This window comes from Cheilinus undulatus, linkage group 24 (assembly GCF_018320785.1).
Source record: "Cheilinus undulatus linkage group 24, ASM1832078v1, whole genome shotgun sequence".
NCBI classification, from domain to species: Eukaryota; Metazoa; Chordata; class Actinopteri; order Labriformes; family Labridae; genus Cheilinus; species Cheilinus undulatus.
Window position 1 is genome coordinate 15,971,152 of NC_054888.1, and position 16,860 is coordinate 15,988,011.

General features: G+C 38.0%; 1 protein-coding gene across 12 annotated transcripts in view; it reads left to right on the forward strand.

The window, feature by feature from the left end:
• LOC121506005 (protein unc-80 homolog) overlaps nt 1–16,860 on the forward strand; it is a 68,364-nt gene that overhangs the window by 35,118 nt on the left and 16,386 nt on the right. For 7 of the 12 annotated variants that reach the window (XM_041781472.1, XM_041781473.1, XM_041781475.1 and 4 more), the window contains 21 exons: nt 21–260; nt 1,823–1,920; nt 2,005–2,208; nt 2,282–2,389; nt 2,473–2,611; nt 2,702–2,883; nt 3,026–3,157; nt 6,132–6,318; nt 9,371–9,502; nt 9,582–9,725; nt 9,798–9,898; nt 9,978–10,064; nt 10,144–10,327; nt 11,910–12,004; nt 12,504–12,593; nt 14,379–14,480; nt 14,574–14,754; nt 14,824–15,089; nt 15,166–15,300; nt 15,440–15,578; nt 16,756–16,852. In XM_041781472.1, coding sequence (XP_041637406.1) covers nt 21–260; nt 1,823–1,920; nt 2,005–2,208; nt 2,282–2,389; nt 2,473–2,611; nt 2,702–2,883; nt 3,026–3,157; nt 6,132–6,318; nt 9,371–9,502; nt 9,582–9,725; nt 9,798–9,898; nt 9,978–10,064; nt 10,144–10,327; nt 11,910–12,004; nt 12,504–12,593; nt 14,379–14,480; nt 14,574–14,754; nt 14,824–15,089; nt 15,166–15,300; nt 15,440–15,578; nt 16,756–16,852 — 3,043 coding nt within the window. The remainder of the gene's footprint in view (nt 1–20; nt 261–1,822; nt 1,921–2,004; nt 2,209–2,281; nt 2,390–2,472; nt 2,612–2,701; nt 2,884–3,025; nt 3,158–6,131; nt 6,319–9,370; nt 9,503–9,581; nt 9,726–9,797; nt 9,899–9,977; nt 10,065–10,143; nt 10,328–11,909; nt 12,005–12,503; nt 12,594–14,378; nt 14,481–14,573; nt 14,755–14,823; nt 15,090–15,165; nt 15,301–15,439; nt 15,579–16,755; nt 16,853–16,860) is intronic. The other 5 variants (XM_041781476.1, XM_041781482.1, XM_041781478.1 and 2 more) reach the window with 3 other exon arrangements.

A 16,860-nucleotide genomic window follows, 5' to 3' on the forward strand; every position in this document is an offset into this window, starting at 1 on the left:
TATTATTTCCAATAAATTAGACGATCTCTCCCCTCTCCCCTCGTCTCCAGCGCCCATACGTAAGATCCGTATAGGAGGCTCCCGGCTGCTTCAGATTAAAGGCGCTCGCAGTTTCCGGGTAAAGAAAGGTGGCTCTCTGTCGTCTATTCGCCGAGCGGGGAGCTTAAAGAGCACGAAGCTGTCCAGACAAGACTCAGAGTCTGAGAATGAGGAGGGCCTCCTGTCACAGACGCAGAGCAGAGACACTGTCACTGACATAGGTAAGAGAGAGGTTTTCAGAGCTGTTCTTTTTTGGTAAAATCAGCAATTTTGGCACTGGAATGAGATTGAGTGGGCTGGCAGTGGGAAACTGCCCACAGTATTGTCTAAGCCGCTGAAAAAAAAGTGAACGGGCCCTCTGCAGGTGTGATTTATTGATATTCGTGCATATCAAATCAGTAGCATTAGTGCTAGCGTCCTCGTTAACAGTTTCTTCATTTTGTAGCTGAAAAGTGTCAAACTCTTATTGGGTTCTGAAGTTCAGATTATTAATTTGTGACATTTCTTAACCACTTTTCACCAATGTTGCTGCCTGTTTTGCAACATAAGCAAATTTGTTTTGAAATTTAACCTACTTTTGCCACTTTCAGCCAATTTTTTGCCCACTTTAAACCCTTTTCACTCCCTTAGCTGCTAATTTTTGCCCCTTTTTGCCACTATTAGCCCATTTTTGTCACTTTATAACTGCTTTTCACCATCCACTACTCATATTTGCAAACCTTAAGCCAATTTTATACTACTTACAACCCATTTTTGCCACTTTTAACCACTTTTCACTATTTTTTGCTACTTTTAAACCGCATTTCACCATTTTTACTACCCATTTTTGCCACTTTAAACTAGTTTTCACCATTCACTTCCCATTTTTGAAACTCTAGGCCAATTTTCTGCTGTTTGTAACCTATTTCTGCAACTTTTAACCACTTTTCATTATTTTTTGCCGCTTTTAACTGCTTTTTGACCATTTTTACTACCCATTTTTGCCACCTTTTAATTGCTTATCACCATCCACTACCCATTTTGCTGCTTTTAACCACTTTTCAACAGTTTAGCTGCCTATTTTTGCGACTTTTGCCTGCTTTTCACTGTTCACTGCCCATTTTTGCAACTCTAGGCCAATTTTCTGCTTCTTGTAACCCATTTTTTTCCACTTTTAACCACTTTTCATGACTTTTTGCAACTGTTAACAGCTTTGCACCATTCACTGCCCATCTTTGCAACTATGATCCACTTATCTGCCATTTTTATGCAACGTTCAACCAATTTTTGCCTCTCTTAACCAATTTTCACTACTTTTTAACCACTTTGAACTGCTTTTAAAAAATTTTAACGCCCATTTTACCACTTTTTAACTGCTTTTCACCATCCATTACCCATTTTTGCAACTTGAAGCCAATTTTATGCCACTTTTAGCTGCTTTCCACCATTCACTGCCTACTTTTGAAAATTGAAGCCAATTTTCTTCCACTTTTGACCAATTTTGTCCACTTTTAACCGTTTTTCACTACAATTTACCCTTTTTATTCACTTTTAACCAATTGTACCACCCTTTTCATCACTAATGCTTTGTCAATAAGGAGACCAAAACAATATATTGCTGTTTCGTTTTGAAAAAGTTAAACACTGCATTGTATCTACAAATGCCAAGAAACAGCATTTTCTCTGCAGTTGAAAAACACTAATTCCATGTTAAATGCAGTTTGATTGGATTGAACATTCCCCTCTTAAATATGTGATAAATGCACGTTTTAAGACATCTCTTTGTTGGTGTTTCCTGTTGCAGGCAGTCCTTTTAGCACCAGTGAACCCAGCATAGAGCCAGAGGGTCAGGGCTCAGGAGGAGCCGAGGACAACTACCATCGTAACATGTCCTGGCTCCATGTACGTCCTCCAAAAATGTTTTAAAATACACGAGTACATTGGCCAAAGAATTCACAAATTAACAATGCTGCTTCTCCTTCAAAGATCATGATCCTCCTCTGCAACCAGCAGAGCTTCATCTGCACCCACATCGACTTTTGCCACCCGCGCTGCTACCAGCACCACAGCCGCTCCTGTGCCCGTCTCGTCCGCGCCATCAAGCTCGTGTACGGGGAGACGGTGGACAGTTTGAGGGAGGACAGCACTTCCTCTGGGAACATCGGGGCACGAGCCAAGAAAAACAAGGAGGTAAGTTTAGGCAGTCTTCTGGCTAAGTCTTAAAACATTTTGTGGCGGTTTATGAACATTTTTCTGGTTTTAGTGCTCGGATAAGTCATGTTTGAGAACACCGTCCATGAAGAGAAGACCTACTGACTCCAACACAGAGGGGAAGAAGGACACAGGGATGCTGAAATACATCCGCAACCAGGTGAGGAAGCCAGTTTTATACTTCTCGGAAACTGTTACAGCATACAGCATTTAAGTGCTGAATTTAATTTTTGGTGTTTTCAGGTGATGAGTTTGTCCCCAGCTCCTCTCTCCTTGCTGATCAAAGCAGCCCCCATCCTGACAGACGACATGTACGGAGACATCCAGCCTGCTGCCTGGGAGCTCCTACTCAGTGTGGACGAACATATGGCAGCAGCTGCCGGTGAGTCTAACATCAGGCTGTTCTGCCCTTCAAGGTTTAGTTTCCTAGTGTTTTTTTAAAATCCCTCCGCCCTCTCTGAATCCCCTCCAGCTGCCATGTTCCTCCTGTGCGCCGTAAAGGTCCCCGACGCGGTGACCGAAATGATGATGGCTGAGTTCCATCACCAGGAGGCATGCCAGCGCATCAACTCCATCCTTAAGTTTTACACGCTGTGGCGTTTCCGCTACCAGGTTTGGCCTCGCATGGAGGAAGGAGCCCAGCAGATCTTTAAGGTAAACTTTGATTATTTGCTTTTATTCCATGAGACAGAAGTTCTTCTGCACTGCTTAAAGGAAGTCTGAGTTTATTTGTTCTGTCTTGGCTCTGTTCGTCAATGAAATTCCATGAAAATATGACAATTTCTGTTTGTTTCAGATCCCCCCACCAAGCATCAACTTCACCCTCCCATCTCCTATCCTTGGCATGCCCTGCGTCCCCATATTCGACCCTCCATGGGTACCTCAGAACACAGGCAGCGTCCAGGATCCGATCAACGAAGACCAGTCTGTAAGTCTGGGTTTTGCTTCATAACATGCATTTCTTTTTTTGCCTGATGTAAAAAACTCTTTTGTACTCCTGGATATATGAATTCCTTTTATAGCTAACTTTACAAATACTATTAACTAAATGCTCCTGGATGTGACAAGACTCTTAGTCCTCAGTTAGGCTGTCAGGTTACCTATGATTGAAAACAAAAGGGTTGTTTCACTTAAAAAAACACATTGCCATCATAGCAATCTTAATAAGCATTATTATCATAATAATAACAATATTAGAATATTCAGCAACAATAATAATAACTACAGCGATGTAAATATTGTTGTTTTTAGTAGAAGTATTGGTAGTAATTATCATTAATGCCTAATTACTATATGAATGAAAGTAATACAAATAAATTATAATAATAAAAGTAGTGATAATTAAAGAAATAATTGCAATTATTATTATGGTAATCTTACTACTATAATTGGCGACGTTGTGTCTGTATGTCTGTGTCGATTTGCACGCCACATCGTTGCTTCAAATGCCATAAAAACTCTCAGAAGACTTCTTGGAAGTCCTGGTTCGAAACTGATGCAGTGAAAAAATCAATCTGCAACATTGTTTTAAAGAAGCTCTATGTGCTTCATACTTACTTGTTTCAGGGATATATCACACCAAAGACATACAGACAATGTAAAGGAATCTTGTCCTGACACAGGCAGCAGCTGCAGACCTGAAAACCACCCTAGAAAAAAACACAAAGAAAGACGAGTCAGATAGTCCCGCCCCTTCTTGATTTTGATTGGCAAGTGAGGGAGAAGTGACGTTGATAAGCACAGCACTGCTCCAGAAGTTTTAGGCATGGCCGAAAAAAGCAGCTAAGAATGCTGGACTACATTGGTTTAAAAATGTAAAAATAAGCACTGCCAGTGCTAAAATAATGGACTATGGAAATAGGCCCTCAAGGCTCTACATTTGAAATACATACGGATATGGACAGACCTTTCTGTTCGTATTCCACAGTCTGTTTTCTGTCCGTCCTCTTGATGTTCATGGTTACGGACCAAAAGTTGCAACACCACTGCCAATGCAGCCAACAATTCAACCCAGAAGTGTAAACATAAGAAAGGCGAATCTTTGGAAAAAAGGAAATTTCACAGAATATTGAGTGAGTTGTTGAAAATACAGACATGTCAATGATGTTAGCTCACCTCGGCACAGAGACAGACAACTATGAGAATAGTGCGTGTAGTATGCTAGTATGTCAGACACAGCACTGTATCTATCAAAGACACTGAGAGCTAGCGCTGCTAATGCTAACGAGCCAAATATTGAAATGTCACAGAGGAAAATACTGCAGCAGATCTGCTGCTGAAAATGTTTTAAAATATTGGTTTAAGGAAAAAAATAATTTCAGCACTTCTAATAATCATCTTTATCTTTAGCATCTTTATCATAAAATAATAAAAGTCATAATAATAATTACAGGTATGCTATCATTAAAAGTACAAGTTTTATAGTTTTCATAATAAATTATTTAATATCTTAAATATAATTTTTGGTGAATCAACCCTTTAAAAGAAACCTTTCACGCTCAGACATGTTGGCTTTATTAGATCATCATGAGGGTTTTTGTATTCTTGCTGTGTAAAGAAACACACTGATTTTAACATTTTGAATTGATTTGGAGATACAGATTCACCCGTAGATGGACATTTATGTGCAATGCATTCTGGGTAGCGATGGCATCTGAATGCATTGTTTTTCTTTCACATCTTTTGGGATTAACACACCTCAATCTCTGTTACAGTAACTTCTCTTAATGGCTAAAAATGCCAGAATTTAAAAGAATGAAAGAATGAAACTCAATAGGAAGAAGAGCAATGCAGCCAGGTGATGTAGCACCACTTTCTAGAGGACTAAGAAGGAAGTAGAAGACATTGCAACCCAGAATGCATTGCCCAAAAATGTCAACCTACAGGTGAACTTGTTTTTTTTTTTAATCTTACTCCAATAAAGCCACTATGTCTACATATGCTGGGTTTTGTTTAAACATGTCTTAACAAGGAAGACTTCAGACTGCTTTTGAGGTTCTCTCTTTGCAAAGAATTGTGGGACAATTACACCAAGAAATCTGTTGCATTTTCAGGGTTTGAGTTTTCATTTGAAAGCACTACAGCAGATTTTTTGGTGTTGTCTTTTTATTTTTTAAACAGCATGCTTATCAGAATATGTTGATTACATTTTGATGAGGACTTGCGGGCACCTGATCTATAATTTCCCCTATCGACTGTCTTTGTTTTTAGTACTCCACATTAATTCAGTCAGTCCATACCATAGTAAGTTGGTATTTCTGTCCCGATGTTTGTGCTGCTGATGCATCTTGTTACCTCAGATCATTAAACTCAGGAGAGGAAACTTTTCTCCATTCAGGCTGTAGGTTTTCATCCTGGATCAGAAGCTTGGAGGGGGCGGGGCCTCATGGGGCATTTCTGATAGCTGCATCTTGATGAGCGATGCACACTAAAATAACAGCATGCATCGGACATTCAGACATTTTTGTATGTTGTGCCGTTGATGCATGGTCATTGGATGAGAATGACTTTGCTGTGAATGTCTTTTCATGTCACGCCAACTTGGAAATGTTTGTGTATGAGCATTTGTGTGAATGCTGTGAGGCATTTACTGTTCACAAGATACAGTAAAGTCTCTGGAATCCAGTTTAAACACATTTATTTGACTTTTTCCTATTGCACACTTCTTTAAGATGCTCGGGATCGTATTAGAGCATGTGCTGGAGGAGAGTTTTACTGTATTAATGTGTCCTGTGGTCATTTTACATCAAAAGTGCTCCTCAGATAGATTAGCTCTGCACACATCTTCCTGATGGATAAAAACTCCAAAATTTGTACTAAATTCTGCATTTCCTCGTCCTAAATGTCTGTTTGTATGCATTTTCTGTGCCATTTCATCCTCTGTGTCCCCTATTTTATTTTAGAAATCCTTCTCAGCTCGGGCCGTGTCCCGCTCCCACCAGCGGGCCGAGCACATCCTGAAGAACCTGCAGCAGGAGGAGGAGAAGCGGCGTCTGGGCCGCGAGGCCAGCATCATCACTGCCATCCCCGTAGCTCAGGAGGCGTGCTATGAGCCAACATGCAGTCCTCCACCGGAGCAGGAGGAAGAAGGTGGGGAGACCAGGCTCAGGGGCATAGAGTAAACTAGAAAAAAATGCAGGAAATAGTTGTGTTACAGATACACAATCTTGACTTTTTTATGATAACTATATAAAGAGCATAAAGTTTCCTTTGTAGAATTTCTCTGTTCCTCTGGAAGCGTTAAATACCTAATTCATGGGCCCCTTTGCACCATTTTGGTACAAGCCTCAGGCATGAGCTTTGGCAGTTTTTTGTATTTTAATTGTATTTTGAAAAAAATTGTCTTAACTCATTCCCCATGGCTATAAAAATCCTGACTTTTGTGCCCCTAGGGTCCATTTTGGTCCCATCTACTTCCATCATAATTTGACTTTTTTGATCCTGGAGTCGTTAGAACATAAAAACATGCATTCAATTAATGCTGGGGATTTTTCTTTAATGTTGTTATGAAAGTTTTAATTTTTACAATTTGCCACTAGATGGCGCCAGTTTTCCCATTGTGGTTTATGGGGAAAAAATTGAATTTTTAGGATGATTTCTTATGTAGTTTAACACCCCTGCAAACCCTATTTTTTATACCTGAGACTTGAAAATGTGTGTGTGGATATGTGAGTGTGTGTGTGTTTATTGTGACTTCATTCTTTGCCTTCTGTCTCAGGGAACAGGCTGTTTGGAGTGGACGTGACTTTATTTGTAATGCAGTTTCTGTGCAGATATTTACAGCCACTCTTTTTTTTAATGAATGTTTAATATCTTTGTGTTGAGAGATGGGTGTTTTTGAAAAATATCCATTTTTTTCTTTTTTTTTTTTTTTTTTTTTTACTGTATGTAACATGTTTGTGTAGTGCAAAAGATTTCGGGGGTGGGGGGGGGCACAGGACCTTGTCTGCTTTGATGGTGTCAAAATTAGGTGTAATTATATTTTTTAAAGATCATGGTAAGAAACATACTAGTAATATACAGCAGTGTATAATGGCCACCTTAAGAGATAAAAAAAATTAAGAGGATTCATTCAATTTTGGGCAGGAGGTGAAAATTTTGAGGTAAAAAAATGCTTTTTTTTAGATTATTTAGTCTATGTTTATAAGAAAACAAACTTAGAATTCTAGAGTGTAAAAGTCATAAATTTACATGAAAATATCTGAAATATCAGAGTCTAAAAAGTATTACATTTTGGCATAAAATTAATAAAAATTTCAGATTTTTAAAGTAATAAATTCACAACAATTTAAAGTAAAAAAATTACAAGAAACCAAACTGAGACAGTGGTTGGATATTTGACTCTTTAATCTCAAAATTTAAAGTTTTGGTTGACATACTGTATATTTACGACTTTTAAAGTTTAAAATGTCTAGGTGTTTTTCTTGTTAATTAATGAACTTTTAATCTAAAGAATTTTGAGTATTTTCTTGAAAATTAACACATTTTTTTTCTAGTGCCCCTATTACATCATTGTAATAATGAATAGTTCATACATATATATCTTTTTTTAAAACAAGTGTCTGTACACCGGTTATGTTTGGATTTTGTCTATGAAAAAAATAAAAATGTATGTGTACTTTTTCCATGTGAACCAAAATGTATGAAATGATACATTTTGGTTCGTAGGGACACAAGTGTTAATTTTTAGGATGGTGAAAAATAATGCATGAAAATTAATGTTGCTGAAATGTATTGACATATACCAGGTTCTGATAACCAGAAAAACAAAATTTTTGGCTTTGCATTGGGCAAAATAACTACTGTTTTCATTTTTTTCCATCTAAAATACCAGGATAAGCTAGACCCTGGTCAATAAAAGGTTACAATTTTTTAAACTAATGAATTTTAAATTTTTGTGATAAAAAGTGATAGTGCTTGAAGAAATTAACTAAATAATAATTATAAAATAATAATAATAATAATAATAATAATAATTCTTATTGTATAATATTTTGTAGCATTGCATATGAACAAGCTATATTGGTTCATTAGGGACAGATTGGTAGGTATTTTGTTTTGCGCTTTGAATTGAATAAAAAGTAATAATACATAAATATGAATGTTGCTGAAAATCATTGGCATATACCAGGCTCTGAAATTTGAAAAAAAAAAAAAGACTTATTAGTTTGAAAAAAATATATATATATATTTTAATTTTTTTCCATCTTAAAATTGGGGCTTTGCCATGACAGAACCTTGCCAGTAAAGGGTTAAAATTTTTAGAAATTATGAATTTTCAATTTCAATAACAAGAAGAGATGTTGCTTGAAAAAATAACTCAAGAATAGTAAAAGAAAAACTGAATGTATGATAACTTTACAATCTGATATAAATATCTAAATCTAATATCTATATCTAAATGAGCCATTTTGGTCAAAAGTGGTACAAACTTCAGGTTTTTTAATATTTTGAGTTCCAAAAAAAAAGTTAATTTTTATTTCCCATCTAAAACGCCAGGGATTCTCTTGACAGAACCTGGCAAATAAGGAATTAAAGATTTGTCAAACTTATGAATTTTTAATTTGCATTATTAAGGAAGTGCTTGGTTAAAAAATTAACAGAAAAATTTTGAAAAAAAATTGGTGTATAACATTTTTGTAGCCCAATGTATGAAATGATCCATTTTGGTCCAAAGGGGCACAAACGTCGGGTTTTTTTAATATTTTGAGTTGCAAGAAGATTAATAATTCTCATTTCCCATCTAAAACACCAGGGATTCCCTTGACTCAACCTGGCAAATAAAGGGTTAAAGATTTATCAAACTTATGATTTTTTTATTTGTATTGTTAAGAGAGAGTTTGGTTGAAAAATGAACAAAAAAAGTTTTAAAAAATATTAATGTATAACATTTTGTAGCCTAATGTATGAAATGAGCCATTTTGGTCCAAAGAGGCACGAATGGGTGTAAAATTAAAGGGATGCATGAATGTTAACTTTTAGTGTTTGTGATGATTCCAGAGGTTTTAGGCAGTAGATTCTGTCTAATACAAACAAACACAAAAGTTCAGAAGAGCTTTGAGGAACAATGAAGAACCCTCTCTCAGCTCTGTGCCCTGACATCATGTTGTGGTCTCTGTTTGTCGGACATTAATCTCGCCAGCAGAAGAAGTGGTGAACCTGACATCCCGTCGTCTCTCCGTCAGCCCATCCTGCGCCTCCAGCAACTCCCACAGAAACTACTCTTTCCGCCGAGGCTCGGTGTGGTCAGTGCGCTCGTTGGCGAGCGCTGAAGGTACTGAAACAAATCATTGAATCAAACCTTAACTTATTCTCCTTAAACTGCCTCTGACGAGTTTACATTTGTGCTATAGATGAAGAAAACACAACAGAGCACACTCCTACTCATCACATGCTGCAGCCGCCACAAGCTGTGTTCCCAGCATGCATCTGTGCTGCAGTGCTACCGATAGTGCATCTTATGGAGGATGGGGAGGTTCGAGAAGACGGCGTGGCCGGTAGGTGCACTGTACTTGTATTTCTTATGTTTTTTTTGTTCATTTGCACTTAAAAACTTTGTGTTTCTGCAGTGAGTGCTGTCGCTCAACAAATCCTCTGGAACTGCCTGATTGAAGACCCCGCCCTTGTCCTCAGACACTTCCTTGAAAAGCTGACAGTGAGCAATCGACAGGTGGGTTAAGAACCAAAACAGATTAAAATCTAACAGAGGATTTAGAAATTTGCTTCTAATTCTTGTCATCCTGCATCAGGATGAGCTGATGTACATGCTGAGGAAGCTGCTGCTCAACATTGGAGATCTGCCGGCCCAAACCTCTCACATCCTCTTCAACTACCTGGTAGAACAGAAACACCTCATATATATTTATTTATGGTTAATTTGAGTGTCAAATATCTAAATCAGACTTTCCTTGGTAGGTGGGTTTGATCATGTATTTCGTGCGGACACCATGTGAGTGGGGAATGGACGCCATCTCGGCTACACTGACCTTCCTGTGGGAGGTGGTCGGCTACGTGGAGGGGCTCTTCTTCAAAGATCTCAAGCAGACAATGAAGAAGGAGCAATGTGAGGTCAAACTGCTCGTCACTGCGTCTATGCCAGGTCAGCTTCAGGACAAAACCTCTTTCACTCCTGAACTTCTGAGAATTTATTACAAATTTGAAAGTCAGTGTACGACTCGAAGCCAATGTACAATTCTGACCATTCTTGTTTCTGTATGTGCTCATTTGTCATTCATTATTAGTAAATATTAAAAAAAAAACAAGGGTTAAGACGAGATTTTGCAAATATGGCCAAATTAAGTAGTAAAACACGATTAGAGAGTGGTAAAAATGGGTGATAAGTGTCAAAATGGGTTGTGGAGCGGCATAAAGGGACAAAAAAATGGCAGGAAAAGTGTTAAAAAGAGGATCAATTTGGCAAAAATTGGTAAAGGTGGAAAAAAGGGGAAAAAGTATCACAAAAGGTTTTAAAGTGGCAAAAATAGTGCAAAAAAAGTAATGGAAATGGGTTGAAAAGAAGTGGCAAAACTGGATAAAAGAGTGGCATTAAAGGGATGAAACATGCAGAAAAAGTGTTTTAAAGGGGTAAAAGAATGGAAAAATTGGATTTAAGGGGCAAAAAGTATCAAAAATGGGTTCAAAGTGGCAAAAATGGATTAAAGAGTGGCACAAAGGTGAAAACACATGCAGAGGGGTGTTTTAAAAGGGGTTAAAGGATGGAAAACGGGGCAAAAGGTATCAAAGAATAGGTTAAAGTGGCAAAAGTGGAGTAAACTGGCTATGGGCATAGGTTAAAAAAATGGCAAAAACTGATGTTGAATGTCAAAAAATATATAAAGATGGCACACAGGGGAAAAAGTGGTTCAAAAGAGGTAAAAAATTTAAAAAATGGGTAAAAGGGGCAAAAAGTGATAAAGAGTGGCACAAAGGGGATAAAACATGTAGAAAAAGTGGTTTAAAAGGGGTGAAAGAATAAAAAAAGTCGGGTTAAAGAGGCAGTGGGTGGAAAGAGACTTAAAAAAGGGTTAAAGTGGCAAAAATATAGCAAAAGTAGCCTTGCAAGTTATGAAAAGAGGAGCACTCAAGGCAATTATTGGCAGGAAAGTTGCAAAAAGGACTTAAAAAGTGTCAAAAATGAGTTAATACTGGTGCTGAATCACTGTTGGGAAGTCCCTGGATTTTGGAAGGAGATACAAATACTAATACAATAATAATGTGTTAATCAGACTAAAATATTTGTACAATTTTTCTGTATTCGAAAGTCTCCCACAGTCTCTGTCAAGACGAAATCTGGCCCTTGTGCAAATGTACCTGATGACCCCGGCTGTAGAGCATTTAGGTTTAATCAAGGCATTAAATGTGCCAGAAATCATCAAATTTGGACTTTTATGGTTAAAACAATAGCTGTTTGACATTTGATTAACAGTACATTAATTTATTAAAATTCAGTCCTAGTCCGGTGTACAAAGAAATCTCTTGTCTTTCATTTTTCACAGTTTGCTGCGTATTCATTTTTCTCAGTCCAGGGCTTAAAATATTTATATCTGAAGTTTAAAGGGACCCTGAATAGAGAGAGGGCTGAAACAGGAAAAAAAATTTTCATTTAATTGCCACTTCGACCTTGAAATAAACGCACTCAGACTTCTGTATTTTTATATTTCTTGTCTGTATTGTTGTTGCAGGAACCAAAACCCTTGTTGTGCATGGGCAGAATGAATGTGACATCCCGACACAGCTCCCAGTCCATGAAGACACCCAGTTTGAAGCTCTGCTCAAGGTAAAACTCTCACTCACCTGGGTCAGGCCTGTTGGAGTAAAAACAGAGTAAAGGCATTAAAAGGAAGCATCCTGCATTCAGATTCTTAAAGTTAAATTAGTATAATCAAAAGTTAGAGTAATCATTCTACAAATGAAAATTAGTATGGGCATTTTGGCAGACTTTGAAGAAACATAAAGCATTTAATTCTGAAGTAGAGCCATAATGGAAGTACGCTTGTTTAACGATGCATTAAAATTTTACAGGCCTCTTGAGAGTTTTTATGCCTCTGTGCTGGCGATAGCCAAACACGAGGACATTATTTTTGGGGGCTAGCACAGAACAAAAAACACAGTCCCAGCACCTTGGGGTGGGGTTTCACAAGCAGTAGTTTTAGTTAGGTTGAAGATTTGACCGTGAAAGAGCAAGATTACAATATTGGACTGTTAAAGAACCAAAATATGGGAATGTCCTATGAAATCAGAGAAAGATTGATTGTTTATTTTCTGCTTCTAAACAGGAATGTCTTGAGTTCTTCAACATCCCAGAGGCCAGGTCAGCACATTATTTCCTCATGGACAAACGCTGGAATCTCATCCATTACAGCAAGGTAGAGATGTTTACTTTGGTTTTAAGCTACCAACAAAGAGCATATCTACATATAATCATGGCTACCCATAAGGGGGGATAAAGGGGAGAGCTTTCTGGAGCCCAGCCAAATGGGGGCCCATGGAAGTCAGCAAAATCATAATCTATTTTACAGTTAAGCTGTTTTATATTTAATCTGGATAATAACCACTCTCTTCAAAGACACAACATTTTTTTTTCAAAATGTAAACCCCTTTACTTACCTTTTATTGCTAATGTTAACAATGTGGAAGGGCACACTGACTGAAACATTAGGATATTAATGTCAGACTTTATCTAAGCCATGATGTACACAAACGTCAGGATACCAGAAAATAATCTGGTATAGAAGAATCTGAGACAACTTTGAGGGAAAAATTATGAAATGTTTGCAAAATTGTCAAATGGGTTAAAAGTGTAAAGAAAATGGCGAAAAGAAAGCAACAATGGGTGGGAAATGGTGACAGGTGGTTAAAAAGTGGCAAAATGGGTTAATACACCAATGGGTTGAAGAGGCACAATGGGTTAAAGAGGCACAATGTGCAAAACATTTTTTTAAAATGAGTTGACAGTAGCAAAAAGTCGCAGAAATGGCTAAACAAAGAAGTAAAAACGTGTTAAATAGTGACGAAGTGGTTAATGGGGTTCAAAGTGTCAAAAATGGGTTCTAAAAATACAAAAATGGGTGGCAAATGGTGAAAAGCGGTTAAAAAGTAAAGAAAAAATAGTTTAACAGTAGCAAAAACTGGGTGTAAAGAGTGGCAAACATGGGTCAAATAGGCGAAAAATTGGCAAATATTTGAAAAAAAAATGGGTTAAAAGAGTGAAATGGTGCAAAAATGGCCGGATATGGCAGTAGGAGGGGGTTAAGTGGCAAAAAAAGGTTCAAAGAGGAAAAATTGGGTTAAAAAACTCATAAACGGGTGGGAAATGGTGACAAGTGGTTAAAAGTGGCAAAAAAATTTTCAAATGGGCAAGAATTGGTTAAAAAAGTGCTAAAAATTTGCAAAAAGGGCTAGATAATTTAGCAAAGGGGGATTTAAAAGTGGTAAAAATGCAAAATCGGTGGAAAATGGTGAAAAGCTGTTAAAAAGTGATGACAAAATTGTTTAACAGTGGCAAAAACTGGGCCAAAAGTTGTAAAAATAGGTTTAAGAAGCAAAAATGGGCAAAACATTTTTAATGGGTTCAAAGCAACAAGAAGTTGAAAAGAAATAGCTAGATAGGGTAGTAAAAGGGGTTAACGGTGATAAAATGGTAAAAGGGGTTCCAAAGTGGTATAAATGGGTTAGAAGAATGCAAAAATGGGTGGAAAATGCTGAAAAGTGGTTAAAAAGTGAAGAAAAATTGTATAACAGTGGGAAAAACTGGGCTAACAGTGGCAAAAATTGGTTAAAGATGCAAAAATGGGCAAAACATTTTTTAAATAGGTCAAAGGTAACAAAAAGTTGCAAAAATGGCAAGAAAATGCAGTAAGAAGGGCTTAAAAAGTGGCTAAAAAAGAGTTTAAGGGGAAAATGGGCTTAAAGTGGACAAAAGTGGCAACGTGGTGAGAAGTAATTAAAAGTGGCACAAAATAGCATCAGAACCCCATAAATAGCTACACTTACTGATGCATGCTTTGATATAACCGATAAATCACGACTGGCAGGGCCCATTCTCTGGGTTCTTCATGGGCCTAGCCAATTCTGTGGGCAGGACTGCATATAAGCAGCCTTTTTTTTTTTTTTTTTTTTTTAATCTTAAGGACTTTCTTTTTTTGCTCTAGACTTATGTCAGAGACATCTACCCCTTCAGGAGATCTGTGTCTCCTCAGCTCAACCTCGTCCACATGCTGCCTGACAAAGGACAGGAGCTCATCCAGAAACAGGTATGGGAGATTTAGTCTGCATTGAAGAATACAAAAAGCAGCTAACTGTTCTTTAGATTGTCATCATTTCTCTTCATCTCTATTCTTCTTTAGGTGTTTTCCCGTAAACTAGAAGAAGTGGGCCGTGTCCTCTTCCTCATCTCCCTCACTCAGCACATGCCGGCCGTGCACAAACAATCCCACGTCTCCCTGCTGCAGGAGGATCTCCTCCGTCTGCCGTCATTCCCTCGCACTGCCATCGACGCCGAGTTTTCCCTCTTCAACGAGCCACAAGGTGCCAAAAACTCTGAATTCAACAGTAAATAAAACTGTGTTCAATATTTTAACACCTTTTCTCTCTCAGGTAAGGAGCTGTTTGGTTTGGACACCCTCCACAAGGTGCTGTGGATCAAGCTGCTGGAGGAGATGTTTCTGGGCATGCCCAGTGAGTACCCCTGGGGCGACGAGATGATGCTGTTTTTAAACGTCTTGAACGGGGCTCTGCTGCTGCACCCGGAGGACAGCGCCCTCCTGAGGCAGTACACGGCCACTGCCATCAACACAGCCGTTCACTTTAACCACCTCTTCTCTCTGAGTGGGTACCAGTGGATTCTACCCACAATGCTGCAGGTACGAAGACTTCAGTGTGACTCTTCTCTTAGATTCAGTTCACTGGGACTTGATTGCCTTTGTTTTTTCATGTCAGGTTTACGCCGACTATGAGAGCAACCCTTTACTACGACAGGGCATCGAGTTCTGCTGCCGCCAGTTCTACATCCTCCACCGCAAACCCTTCATCCTGCAGCTGTTTGCAAGCGTCGCTCCACTGCTGGAATTCACTGTAAGACTTCTAAATACACTTTCACCTTACACATAATCAAACTCATCTATTAAGTTTGTAATATTTTAAGTTTAGTGGGCATCTTTCTTTCACGTTTCAATTTTCTTAAACATTGCATTTCTCCATCTTTACCTGCCAGACCAGCACCAGTACCGGTTTATCCAAAGGCGTGTCGGCCCAGTGTCTGTTTGACCTGCTCGTCTCTCTGGAGGGTGAGACTCAGGACTCTCTGGATGCTCTGGAGCTGGTTAAGGCTGAGAAACCTCTACGCTCACTGGGTGAGTCCTTAAACAAAAGTCTTAAAAGGGGTATTTTGATGTTTTTAAGCTGGGTTGTCAAAGGTACCCGGTAAAAGTAGTTAACAAGAAGTAACAGCTAATTCAAATATTTAAGCTTTGAAAGTGGAAACAATATGAATCTATATTTTTTTTGCACTTTTTCTGAAGGGACCCATTTGGGTCCCAAGGGTCCTAAGTGTGAGATTTTGATATAAACCTTTACTATAAAAACAAATAATAATGCAACAAATGTTATTATAATTTATTGACATAAACAAGGCTCTAATAATTCTCCCAACACATTACACTCTGCACTTACTATTAGAAAAACATTTTATATTATGTGGTTTTCTTGTTAAAATAGGAGGTGCCATTATATATTTTAGCACTTTTTAAGCACCCTTTTGGGTCCCAAGGGTCCTAAGTGTAAGTTTTTTTCTATATAACACTCTACTGTTCAAAAAATACTTATGCAAAAAAATCAGTGTTGTTATAATTTATTGACTCATACAAGGCTCTAATAACTTCTCTCAAAACATTCCACTCTGCGATTCATAATTTATATTTTGTGTTTTTCGTGTAAAATAGGGGTTGCTATTATGACAAAAATGGCATGAAAATTTTAAAGGAAATATTTCAAATATGAATATGAACTGTAAGTTCTAATTAGGGCTGAAGCTGATTAAAAGATTTAAACTTTGAAAGTGGAAAAATATGAATTAGTATGACTTTTATAGCACTTTTTCTGAAGAGACCCATTTGGGTCCCAAGGTTTCGAAGTGTGAGTTTTTCTTAAATCTTTAAAGCCTAAAAGGTCCTTAATATTGGATTTCTTAAGCTTTAAATTGCCTTTGTAAATTCATTAATGCTAGCCTTACCCTAAAGTGTGGTTTTTGGAAAATTGTATCAGTTAGGTTGAAAGGGATGTGACTTGGCTGGTGATTTGTGGTTAAAGGAGCAACACGTCCAACCTGAACTTGGTCCACCTACTCGGAGGATAACAGCTTCCTTACATGGGTTCAATCTGGCCACTGGGCCTCTGATATTCAATTCTGGACCTTACTGAATTCAGAGTGCACACTGCATGCACCTGCTCTAGTCTGACCCAGATCAGTTGTATCAAGAAAACATAGTTCATGGGGAGTTCCAAACACTAAGCCGTACACTGTTGTTGCAGATTTTTGCTACGGTAATGAAGACTTGGCCTTTTCCATTAGCGAGGCCATCAAACTGTGCGTCACTGTGGTCGCCTATGCACCTGAATCTTTCAGAAGGTATGAAA